Source organism: Eurypyga helias, unplaced genomic scaffold (genome assembly GCF_000690775.1).
Source record: "Eurypyga helias isolate BGI_N326 unplaced genomic scaffold, ASM69077v1 scaffold6891, whole genome shotgun sequence".
NCBI classification, from domain to species: domain Eukaryota; kingdom Metazoa; phylum Chordata; class Aves; order Eurypygiformes; family Eurypygidae; genus Eurypyga; species Eurypyga helias.
In genome coordinates this window covers 29244-42637 of record NW_010228921.1, presented here as the reverse complement: position 1 = coordinate 42637, position 13394 = coordinate 29244, and the positions used below count along the sequence as shown (strand labels likewise).

Genomic DNA, 13394 nt, shown 5'->3' with positions numbered 1-13394 from the left:
TCCTGCTGAGGTTTCACTGTTGTTCTTTCTTAGCAGTAACTATGAAATGGAAAGGTCTGTGTGGGGAGATGGAAGGAAAGCACCTATGAGTAATTAAGAGCAGCTTGTGGCAGAAAGGGGTTTTTTTGCCATGTAATGTGAAAAATTTTGCTGCTGCTGTAGGAGAGTCTGCAAATACTCCTTTATTGGCCAGAATTTTCCTTGAATCTTTAATCTTTCTTTTTGTAGGAGGACACAATAGGTGTGTCCAAACATTAGTTGGCTTTTGACCGTTGAATTGGTAGGCCACTTCACCACTGGTGGATCTGAAGACTTGTTAGGTTTCAAGCAGATGGGGAAGATGCATTTTTAACTACCCTCATTCAAACCCTGCACTGTAGTCTGTGTCCCAATATATCCATGATGCAAATATTCCTAATTTGCTTTTGAACTGTATTGATCAAGTGTTATCTAACTACAGTAGGCAACTTAAACTTCTGCACAGAAGGAATACCTGGTATGCTATAATTACATCTCCTTCATTCTTTTCTTTGTTTGCCTTCCTTGCAAGATTATTATATTGCTTTCAAGAACAGACTGACAGCTAATTTCATGTTGTCCGTGTGTCTTGATGGACATCAATGAGTTTTAAACCTTCCTTCTTTGTTTTAGTAGGGATTCAATTTAATATGCATTCTAAAAGCACAAGCATGAAATTTAAAGTTAAAATATTAGTTGCTAAAGTATGTGATGTATTTATAAATTGAATTCCTAGTTTCTGCTTTTTTCCAGTGTTCATGTGAGAAGGACAGACAAAGTAGGAACAGAAGCAGCATTTCATCCCATTGAATTTTAGAGCGGTTTGAACTTCTTGCTCGCAGAATGCATGTTGATAAAAAAAGAGTTTATTTGGCTACAGATGACCCTTCATTGTTGCAAGAGGCAAAATCCAAGTAAGATGAATTATGTTTATCTTACAGTTTGTTCTGGTTAACTTCACAATTTCTGACTTGTGTGCACACAAATCTTATTACAATTTTTTTTATGTCATTTATACACTTAAGATTGCATTTCAGCTTCTAGTGTTTTTGATTTTTCTCTCAGACCTTCATTTTTTTGATTATTTATATGCTTTTCAAAGCTTAATATTAAAAATCTATGAGTTGAGCAAGATACTGTGACTATTTAAAAACAAATGAATGCTGTAAAAGGGAAGTAAAAATATAGATAAGAAATACACCAAAATTCTTATCATATATACATATTAAAAATAAACCATTCAGAAATCTTGTAAAAACTAGTTAATGTATTAAGAATTTTCATGTCCAAACAAAACCTTTCTGTGAATAGTTGCCAGAGAAATTTTTATAAGTTGATTGAAAAGCTTCTGTTGATTCTTTCAGAAAGATTTCTGCACTGAGAACTTAAACGACATTCACCCTACATGTTGAATAATTTTGAAATTTGTCCGTAAATATATGTGGGATTCTCGATCTGTAACGATGTCTCTGTTCCTTTTTCCTTTTTGTCCTCTTCCAGCTCTCCAAAAAAACGGTGTAACAACTTACCATAGCATAGCTATAGGATATGCCAGCCTGTCATAGAAAATATAACTGTTCAAACCTTGATATGTACAGTATTCATCCATTTACTCCTAAGATGACCTTTGTTTTCCCTTAAAAACTCATTATTAAGTTGCATGTTTTGCAACTGAGATGGAGAAACCTTCTGTTTAGTAAAGGAAAGCAGCTGCATATGGAAGAATAATTTTCCATATTTAACTTTATCTTTCTTGTGTTATGGTGTTTATGTTGTATCAGCAATTTCACAAATGCTTATTGCCATGGCTATGAAAACTTGGATAACTATTCCAGATGAATTGAATGTAAGCATATCCATTACCAAGTACAAGTTAACATGTTTTCCTTTTGAGGACTGTTTATTTTTCTGTCTACTGAATAGCACCTATTCCTGTTTCCAAAGTTTTTTCTTACTTGAGCAGAAGAATATTTATTTTTCATTTAATCAAGGAAAGTAATACTTTTTAAAATCAAAGTGACTCAAAAAGGGCAAATTTTGAACTCTTTTATACTCAGTAGACATGCTTGGAAAAATATATAAGATAATATGCTGGATTACAAATTTTATTTGGCATATACAAGGTAAGCAGAAAATGTTATTTTGTAGTAGAGGAATTTTGTACAGCATTGCAAACCTTTGTGTCTCAATTATGCTATTTCTATTTTTCTTTCGTATCTATAAGGGGCTGCTCTTTAAAATCATGGAGTTTTGAAAAAACTAAATGAACGTACACAACTCCAGATGATGGCAATCTAATCCTTCTATTTTTTGTATATATAGAGACAAGAACATTAGCAGAGACAATTATGATAACATAACATTTAAAGTGCAAATATGAACAATGAAAAGACAGGTAATGCGAAATTGAGGTTACAGTATTTAATTAATTGCATTGTCCTAAATAACTTTAATTACTGTTTGTTACATAACAGAATTTAATATTGTTATAACAATCTTAGTTATGCAGCTTTTTTTGTGTTCAACTTTCAACCCTTAGCACCATACACTTTATCTTTGTGAATAATAATGAGATGCACTACATATGTAAATACATGATCCCAAGTTTTCAATAGCAACAAAAACGAATAGTAGAATTGTAACTTGCTCAGTAAAAAAATACTGAATTTTTTAAAGCTTTATAGTTTCTGAGGCAGTTCAAGGTACTTTCCAAATCACACTTTTATTGAAATGTGGTAAGATACAGCTCATTAGTACAGCATTCATTTTGTATGTTTTCTTATTAAAAGCCATAGAGTCTGTAAGTAATGAAGATTTTTTTTTGTGTTGCTGCTGAGTTTTCAGGCCATAGGTTACACTGAAACATGATTTCCTAAGTTGCTTGCACTCTACTGTTGCTTGCAGTCAGGTAGAAGTAATTTGAAACGTCCTGTGATTTCATATAAGACAATGCAATTCGATGTTTCAGCAGTTAAGGGCATCTGAGGGCAGGTTAAGGTCAAGCTTTGGGAATAAAGAACCTTTTCTTACCCATCTTATGAAGAAAACTACACATTAGTTTACACTTCTGAGAAAAGAGTTCTAGTCACGGTGAATTACCAAGCTTTGATAGAAACAGCTGTCACATTGTACTGCAGTAGGTTATGTTGCATTTGTTACTGTACGCAGTAATATCAGTAAGTACTAGATGTTATAGCTCTCTTTACATGAGAGTGATTGGCTGCCAAACAACATTGGCATTTAAATAATGAAAATTTAGCCAACATTCTTATGACTAGGCATGTTGTTTCTGTTGGGAGAAGTATTTTCACAGTCATGATATATTTTCAGGATTAGATGATACAGAACAACGTGATTAGAGAAGAACATTGTTGAGAGTTCAACAGCTGCAGTGATTATGGGATTAAAGCACTTGACAGCTACTAAGCAGAGGTCATGGTATTTGTCTTGGGTAAGAGATATTAGGGAGACTGTAAATTGCTTGTTCTTTGGCTGATTTGATAGTTTTCACATACAAACTTTTAAATTCCTAGTATGTGTATTTTTAGTCTATAATATTATTTACATCATCTCTAAGGTATTCAAAATAATGCAGTGAACATGCACATAAATTCTTTAAAAATAATTTTTAATACATTTCTGGTTTATTTATGAGTTTATTGAGGTCTCTTTCTCATATACATATAAGCACTAAAATTTAACAAATTTCTGTCTTCCTTTTAGGAAGAAAGTTTACCTGTAAAGTCATCTGTGTTTTGCTTTTTGACCCCCTTCTTTTTTTTTCTCTGTAATTCGCCTCCCTCATGAGTGTGTTTTTTCTGTACTTAGGAAAACTTTTTTCCCCATCCTATTTCACAGTTTATTTACTTCCTCAATAGCAAGTTACTGTATTTTCTCCCTGTCTACTATCTGTTGCAACCTTCCTCACCCCTGAGTCATATGCCTGATATATAGAATTCAGTAGTGCTTTGAAGTTGTTGAGTCTCATGAGCAGCTGGTACATTTTCCAGTTCCTTTTAGGGCAAGACCTAAACGAATACATTATTTCTTACTCCATCTGTTTACACACGTGCTCACACACTTTCAGAGTGAAGAAAACCTGCACTGCCTGTTCTGGACACTTCCCCAGTCCTATCGAATGGAGAACAGGAGCCTGGGACTCACCTTGGTTTGCAGCTGCTGCACAGCGTAGTGATAAGCTACTGTTACACAACTAGTTGATCAGCTGCTGAAACCAATTGGAACTAGTCTCTTAACTGTTCTTGGTTTGTACCCTTATCTGAAGCTGCTAGGTGCAGGAAGGAAGGATTTTAAACTCGCTTGCATACCTTCTTCTCATTTCTTCTTTTCCCCTTTTCCTAGGAAAAAAAGAAATCCTATATGGCCTGTGTATAGGTTTCAAGACTCTATTAGTTTACTTTAGAAGAATTTGATATTATTTTTAGATATGTGGAGGAGAGAAACTACATATATGTATTCTGTCTGATACAGAGAAAACAGTATTATGCCAGTTTCCATTCTTTCATTTTATTTTCACAGTCTGGTCATTTTCAGTTTTAGAGAAGAGAATGTGTGCATAATTTCTAGAAAAAACCTAAGAAGGATCCTACAGAATACTGTATTTAGGTGATTCTGGCAGTAAGAATATGACATCCCATTATTTATTCAATTACCATACATTCAGGAATCCTAGTAATAGGATCGTGCATGAGTTCTGCTTAAAAAGAAAAAAAAAATCTCCGAAAGCTTACAATGTCAGTATTACATTAGTCATAATTAAATACAGCCAGAAAAGGGAATATAGCAGGAAGCAGGAGCTAACTATAGAGCTTTAGAAGTTTCACTTCCTTTATTCTTTGTAGTCATTGTGTTAAGAACAGCTTTAAATAGAATCAAAAGCACTGTAGTGAGTGGGAAGGAGAATTAAACTTCATGTGATGCAGGAAGTCAATGGGCCACATAAGGCTGAGCCTGAGAGGAGTATGGGCTTGGCCTTTTACTGATTTGTCTTTATGCTCTGCTGTCAGCCTGTGCTGGAGACAGGAATGGTGGCCTAGAGGATTCATTGGTCACACTGAGTATGGCTGCTATTATAATCCCATTTTAGGGTGTTTAAAAGAAACCTCTTTTCCCAAGCATGAGTACGGATTGTGTGTGGGACAACATCAAAGTGCTTGTCTGAAAACATCACTACATGTGAGTAGGTAAATGCTGAGCTTGGATGACTGGTTCTGAAACTGTTGGTTAGGTGAATTTCGATCGACTTTACAAAATAGAACTGAAGAACAGATCTAAAAGAATCTCAAAGACTGTTTCCAGAATGAAGGGAAGAAGAAGAAAATTTTAAATGTATGTGTAAATAATTCTGATTTTTTTTTAAGAGATCCAATATGACACCTTTTTTTTTTGTGCTTCCTTTCTGAAGTTATTAGACTGATCTATTGCTTGTAAGAAATCAGATTTTTCAAAAAAGATTCTTTTGTCTCTACTCAGCATGTGGATTCTGATTTTTGGAGTCTGAAGGAAGTGATTAATTTTAACAGTATTCCCGATTCCAAGAACATGCAAAAGGGTGTGCAAATATCTTTACTGAGTTCACTGTCCCTAGAAATGACATTTTCTGTTAAATGTTCTTCATTTGCTCCCCTGGGAGTTGTGTCACTGAAATGAGACTGATACCCATCTGTGTTTCTCAGCTAGTTTTTACAGTAGTGTATGAGATACTTAGTTCGGTCTGTAATTTTTTCTTTTAAAAAAAATACTAACATGATTAACTCAGTGGAAGCAGAAACAGAATGTGTCAAAAAATATTGTGTTGTGATCTGTTGTATTTTGAAAGCTGGTTAAATATTGACAAAAAATGTTAGACATGAGAAGATAAGAAAGGAAATTTTAACTGTGATAGAGTTCATCTTGAAAAACTATTCCTTGATCCATAGGCTTCTACAATTTCTCAGAAGAGGTCTTATCAGTTATTCCAAATGAATAATAATTTAACCTCCTCTTCCTTCTTGTTTTGTTTTGAATATTTTTAATGTAACATGAACTTCCCCTGACATTCATTTTCAGATGCACCCTTTAAAGTTGTCATGCTATCTCTGGGAAATTTACCGTACATACATTATTTTTTTGTTAGAGCAAGCGTTTCTCTTGGGAACATAAAGTTCTATTAAAACCACTATGAAGATAAATTAAAATTCTTTCTCAAAGGGGGAAGTTTTACATACGGTTTTTTGATTTCTTGAGAGAAATTTCCTGATTTGATAGTCACAGCTAATGAATGTTAGATGGAAAAGCCTGTTATATTTGCCCATTTCATTTTTTAAAATGGTTTTCACTTAGTTTTAAAATAGAATAAATTAAGAATATTCTTACAAGGGTTTGTAATTATGTGTACCGTGTCTCCAGGGTGTATGCACTTGCTGCGTTGCTATATACAAGTGTCTGCTAACTTCAAGAACTCCTGAATGTAAACCTTATTTTGAGCAATGTTCGGCACAGGACTGTCAGGCTTTGAAGCATCTAGTTACAGGTCTAAGTTATTGTTGCTTCAGTGTTACAGCCTGCTCTGTATTCTGACTTTCTTTACTGAACAGTATAAGAATGATTAATTCTTACAAATGTAATATTAGCTGCCTTACTATCTTACGTAACATATTGCTTTATAATTGCTATGAAGTTGTAAATTTGAAAAAAATAGTTTTTATTAAAATTATTTAATAATTGTCCCTTCAGTTGAAATAGTTCATAGGTTAGTCACGTGTTGCATTTCATGATTGAAATTTTATTATTGTGTAACAGCAATGTAATTATCATCTTTGTTACATCTACTTGGAATTATTAATACAAAACTTTTTTTTTTTGGTGGGAGGCTGCCTGGAAATTTAATTAATGCATGCTGCTTTTTGCAATTTATTTCAGATTTCAGTTCCCCAGTACAGGGCTACAAATGGTTTGAGAAATATCACTCTTCAAACATTTTGTAAAAAGATTTTTTTTTTTCTTTCAAACCCATTGTTTCATGTTTAAAAAGTTTAATTTCTTTTTAAAAATAATATTTTAAAATGTTTTATATTTCAAATAAAAATATTTGGACTTAAAGTATTACTCTTTTGTTTGATATGTCAGGAAGAGTGTATTGACATGAAATTTTACATTTCTGTTACTTCATTTTCACCAGTAAATTACAAAACTTTTTCTCCATGTGGCTGCAATGAAAGGCTTCCAGATGAAAGTCTCATTCATTGTTTTGTTAGTTTGGATTCGTTTATTTAATATGTACCTTTTACAGGTGACTTGCACACTGTCATAATCAGTAGCTAATAGAGAGTATGGTAATAAACCAAATGTAGTCTAGACACAATCCCATACTGTATTTAGAAGTAGAGAAAGTGATGTGACCTGAGTATATTTAATCTAAAATTAGCAGCATTAGGAGAATGTGGTGTATAGTTATTTTTTCACTTCTTTTGCAGTTCCAGATCTCAGGCAGACTTACAGTATCTTTTTGAAATCTATTTATTTATTTTCTGGATAAAGAAGGGGTATGCTTGGAGACAGCTGTAATAATGTAGAATGTTCAGAAAACTTTTAATTAATTCCCTGTAAAGCAGAGACTCACTTGAAACGAATTAACAACCTTATCTTGCAGCAAAGATGATACTTCTTAAAAAATAAAAATAAAAATTAAAAAAAATAAAATAAGACTTTGGTGTTAACAGTGTGCTGTATTTTCACAGGTATCCAAATTACGAATTTATCAGTGATAACTCCATATCCTGGTCAGCAGGACTTCATAACCGATACACTGAAAATTCCCTAAGAGGTGTTATTCTGGATATTCACTTTTTGTCTCAGGCAGACTTCCTTGTCTGTACATTTTCATCCCAGGTAAACTGCAATACAAATACAATAAAGAATATATGTACTAGTCCTAAATCTTAGTTTTCTTCATGCTCCTGTTATCTTATTCTCATTGTGCTCTCATGAAATTTTCAGGGAAGAATTAAAGGCTTGGTATGCACTGTAAGCATTTAGAGGACTGTAAACACTGATTGATTATGTCTCTTCAACTGAAGTTACTGGCTTAATTAAGACACTTGAAATAAGCAAGAAATAATATTAAACATATTTAAGAGTTCCTTGTTTTGTATAAATTTGATATCTAAGTTGTATCCATCCATCTATTTCTATGCAGCTTAGTTAAGGTATTTAAAATGCATAAAAATAAACATGTTTAACACTACTTAATTTTGCATAAAATTAATATATAACTTGTATCCATCCTCCATCCATTTCTACACATCACTGCACTCTACTACAGTTCAGACATGTCCGCTGTTGCCTTAGTTGATTTTGGGAATGGAAAAGAATGAAGAAAGCAGACATTTAATTTCTCTCAGTCTGTTACATTTCTAGGAATCCAGCAGCAGTGCAATAAATGTGAATTCTGACTTCTGTAATCCATAGGTACTTCTCGTTGCAGATAATTATATGCTACAAACTTCCTTTCTTGAGTAGTCTGATGAAGCAAATTGGGGTCCATTAGAAGGCTGAATCATAATTGTCATCGTTGGCATTTACTTTGTTATTATGTCATACTGTATATTAATTTATGTGTCATGAAAAGCTGGTTTTGAGTTAAAAAAGATGAGAAAGCAGTATTTTATGACTGGTAAAATCCACCTAAGTCAAGTAATAATATTACCATGGCAAGAAGACAGCGAAACCAGAAAAAGTATAGAAAAGCCACTTCCCTCAATCATGCTTGTGGATATGGGGAGTTTTTTTGGGTTTTTTTGTTGGTTGTTTTTTTAAGACTGCTCACCAAACCTTGTGATGAAAATGACATTTTAGAGCATATTTAGAAGATTATTAATAGAGGTTACTTCAGACCAAGACACGAATAAACTCCAAAGTAAAAACGCTCACTAAGAAAATCTTGTGAGGAGCCATATACTTTTATAAGAACGTTTGATTCAGCTGAGGTATGTCCACACACTGCATATCACAGTGAAAGAGGTGATCGTCGTCAAAGATCTAGGGCTGTATGTCTTAAATGCCAGACATATATTGAAATAGTGACAGTTCGTATCATGAAAGAATAATTGTCGTCTTAGGTAAAAGCTTAATAACAGAACTGTAACATTTTCTGCTATTACTATATTCAGGTAGCTGCTAAAAGTGGTAAATGTTTGCTTTAAATAAAGCACTGGGTATAAAGATAGAAAATATCTTTAAATATAGGTACAAATGGCTTGGAAAGGATATATTGTAATTGAAGTGTAAGTGTTGGAATAATTTCAGAAGAATAATGTATGTGAAAAGACACTGACACAGTTAAGGTGACGGGGGTTGATCGGGACCTCTGAAGGTTGTCTGGTACAGCCCCCTTTTGAGGGTACCTCTGAGGCACACGGTGTCTCTGACCTCCAGTCTCATTCTGTGTCTACCTGCCTTTGACAACTGATGTGTTTGCTGGATGATGTATTTGGTTTTAGAGTTGCATAAAATTCTACTAAAGCTTAGGAAATTCTGTGTTAGACTGTTACTCTCAATAGCTGGGGCTGTGAATTTGGTCCAGCCATCTACTTAATTTATTCTGGGCAATTTCTTGTGCTTTCATAATTCAGACTCGTCAAAAATCATTTAGCAACAGTTTTGGTGGTCGTGCAACAACATGGATCTCTACAGTGTTTTAATATATTGGGTTTTTCTTAGGTCTGTTGCAAGTTTTCCCACTGTTCAGAAAGATTTCTCTTTTATGGGTTTAAAATTTGATGCTCTGATCTCTAACATTTGAACTGCTATCCCTGCCCTTTCATCAGTGAAATAAACAGTTTGGTAGTGAATTTGACATTGAAGGTAATCAAAATCAGCCTTAATGGCCATCTTTTGTCCAATCTGTATGAAGAGAAAGAATGTAGTCAAATTTATCTCCAGTGTGATTTTGGACTTTCACATTAATTTGTATGCTGACTTTTTTCCATTTTCTTTTCCTTGACAATAAGAGTCAAAACTTCATTACAGAGGTATTAAGAGAAAATTACAGTATATGTGAATAGAATCAGGTGCTTTAGGAAGTCCCCTGTATTAATACTTATTTATGCTACCAAAACTAAATAAATACTGATATAAGCTGAAGAATAGATATTTCATTACGATACTGATGTTAAAGGAATCAGACCTTTCAAATGATGTGGAGTCAAGAGAAACAACCTACCTTGGTACTGTATTTCAGCAACATTGCATTAATTGAGATGAATAGAAAAGCCCAATAGGAGTTAACACAAATCATAACACAGTAGCTGAATTAAGAGTGCACATTAAAACAAAAAGCTTTTTTGTCCCTTCAGTCTTCATTTAGATCAAATTGTAACTCCCTCTGCTTGATGTATCATTCTTTGTAATCTCATTTCCTTCCAGGATTTAGTAGTCTTTATATTTTACATCGTACGTGGAAGTATAGAGGCTGCAAAACCAGTGAATCTTTGTATAAAAAATGGGAGGTTGGCTTTAACTTTAACTCTGCGTGTGGATTCTTTGTGTACTGCCCTCAACAGCTTACAGTCTAGTTACCCAGGTGTGGTGCTATAAAGGAAATAATTGCTGAGAGGACATGTTGTGTGTTTTATGTCAGGTATGGAAGGACACTTAGACTCACTAAAATAATTTCTACCGTAAAGTTTTAATATCTTTTATGGAGTGTGTGTGGCTGGGATACACACACATGCAGAGAACAAAACATCAAAAACAGTCACAGAAGGTATAAAATAAATAACCTCTTACCGTATGGATGATCAAATTTGTTTCTGTGTTGTATACTCTATGGAGTATAACAAGTACTTTGAAATAATTAACTTCAGCCTGATACTCTGAACGCTACTTCTGAAAAGTTAATTCAAAGATCAGATGGAGAGGGATAAAAGGAAATCTATTATATTTTTAAAGAAAATCTCTCTCTCAAAGAAGCTAGGAAAGTACAAATATGTCCACTTTGACTGATCAAAGTTCTATTCCTCATATCTTCAGATGGAGAAAAGAAAAGTAAAATCAAGCTTTACTGTATTTCCATAGACTGAAAATTATGAAAAAGCTCAAATCCTGCTTCATATTGAAGATGTCTGCTGTATTGTTAGTTTATCAAGCTTATGCAAAATCAGAGAAAGATAGAGCAATGTAGATTAGAAGTCAGAAAGCTCACAGCGGTCAAATCAGGCACCTGAGAGAGAAGAGCTTTCTAGCCAGTTGTTGAAAAGAGCTTTGCTTAATATAGTGACAGCCTGTTGCGTTTTTGGCAAGTCTGAGATGTGCAAGACAATTCTGATAGGGGGACCACTTTTCAGCCTGAAGAAAATCCCCTCTATAAAATGTGACACAATGACACTTCAAAATACACCTTTCTCCTTGCCAACATCATTATTGTCTTGCTGGAATTCATTTCACTTAGTTGTCTTCCAAGTTGCCAACAGTCATAATTCTATTACTGTTCTAATATTAACAGCATTTTAAAGATGTGGACTCCTGGAATTGCTTGGTTGTGGAAATTAGGGCTTCATTTAGAAAAGTAAATATAAAGCCTCATTATTGCAGAATAAATTTTGAAAATATAAGTTCTAAAGGTTCAAAGGGAAGTAAAAGTACAGTTTTTATTAGGAGTAGAAAAGGGAAACATTTGCTTTTACATTTTTTGGCTATATATCAATAATTTTAAAAACCAAGATGGCTAGTGTTCATCAGATGCTTTCAATTTTTACTGAAAAATAGACTGTTCTAATTATTTACTTATTTATTTACCCAATCTGATTACTAGAGTACTAATTACATGCAAAATTATATGCTTGTTAGTAAATATGTTGATTTTTTTTGGTTTTGTTGTAGTTGCGGGGAGGTTTTTTCTGAGTTTGTGGTGTGGGTGGTTTTTGGTGATGGTGTTTTGGGGAGGGGGGAGAAGGGGAGGGGAATGGTTTATCCTGGACATTACAAAAGTTGATCCTCTCATGAAATTTAATTGTTACACATTGGTTGCTGAATTCTGTGGTATATTGCAGGCACACACAATATTTATGACTTCTCTTCTGTTTTTATTTCTAAGGTTTGTCGAGTTGCCTATGAAATTATGCAGACATTGCATCCAGATGCTTCAGCATATTTCCATTCTTTGGATGATATCTACTACTTTGGGGGACAGAATGCCCACAACCAGATTGCTATTTATGCTCATCATCCACGAACTGCTGATGAAATTCCTATGGAACCTGGAGATATAATTGGAGTAGCTGGAAACCACTGGGATGGTTATTCAAAAGGCATCAATCGGAAATTAGGAAGAACAGGCTTGTACCCATCTTATAAAGTTAAGGAGAAAATTGAGACGGTCAAGTATCCTACATACCCAGAGGCTGACAAGTAGATTAAAAGGAAGACATTCGACAGTAATTCTCAATTTTGATGGGTGCAAACCAGTCAACACACTTAACTAATGGTTTATATGGGATTTGAATTTGCATTTTAACATTCAGTTAAAATCAAAGCCTTTAGCAATGAAACTGGATGAGAAGCTGAGAAATGGATGGGCTATTATCTGAACTTAAACATTTTTTGTTATATGCACTCTCACACATGCACACACAAAACCACATGCAACAGGAAAACTGTTGTTTTATACTTTTGGTCTCTTTTCAGGATTTGTCCCAGTCATTAGTCTTATGTGAGCTTTGGGCTCTTTCTTTGCCATTAATTGACAATAATGTTCAGACTTATAGCACTGCCACGTTGTGTAATTTGAGTGACATGAACATATTTTGTATGTGCAAAATTTAAAACATGGTGCCTATATTTGAAAAAATTTGTGACCTTTCTAGAAGAGCCATGCCTATTTCACAATGGGCAAGAGTCAATCTTCAACTGGTGTTACCGTGACCACTGAACTTGCTTCAAACAACAGATTCAGATTTCAGACTAGACTTCTTTTCAAACTTATTTTTAGCATTCCATTGATTACTTCTCATCATTAATAAAATAAAGGATACATGCAACAATAAAATACTCACTGTCTGTTAGGAACTTTTGTAAAACAATGCCATGAACAGATTCTTTAGTACTGATAATGTTTCTGGACATTGCTTTTGATTGAAAAAAACACCAAAAAAACCACCTAGAGAAAAACACATAACCCACAAAGTGAAAAGTAGCTGTAATTTCATTGAATCTTTAAACACTCATTATACGGTACAACAACTGCTTGGTGGCACAGCGTTGCTCGGTTTTGTGGACAGTGGGTTTTTTAGCAGGATGACTTCAGTGGCTCAGTCTCTTACATTTACTCTCTAGCACTGTTCTTTCACTTTCTGTGTTTCTATTCTGAATTTTTTTTT

The 13394-nt window shown here is 33.9% G+C and overlaps 1 protein-coding gene across 1 annotated transcript in view; it reads left to right on the top strand.

Annotated features, from left to right (window-relative positions):
• The window catches only part of FUT8 (fucosyltransferase 8 (alpha (1,6) fucosyltransferase)), a 60659-nt gene extending 47601 nt beyond the window's left edge, over nt 1-13058 (top strand). Inside the window, 4 exon segments of the mRNA XM_010160206.1 lie at nt 772-827; nt 830-932; nt 7758-7908; nt 12113-13058. Coding sequence (XP_010158508.1) covers nt 772-827; nt 830-932; nt 7758-7908; nt 12113-12430 — 628 coding nt within the window. The 3' untranslated portion in view covers nt 12431-13058.
• Nucleotides 13059-13394: the final 336 nt, after the last annotated feature.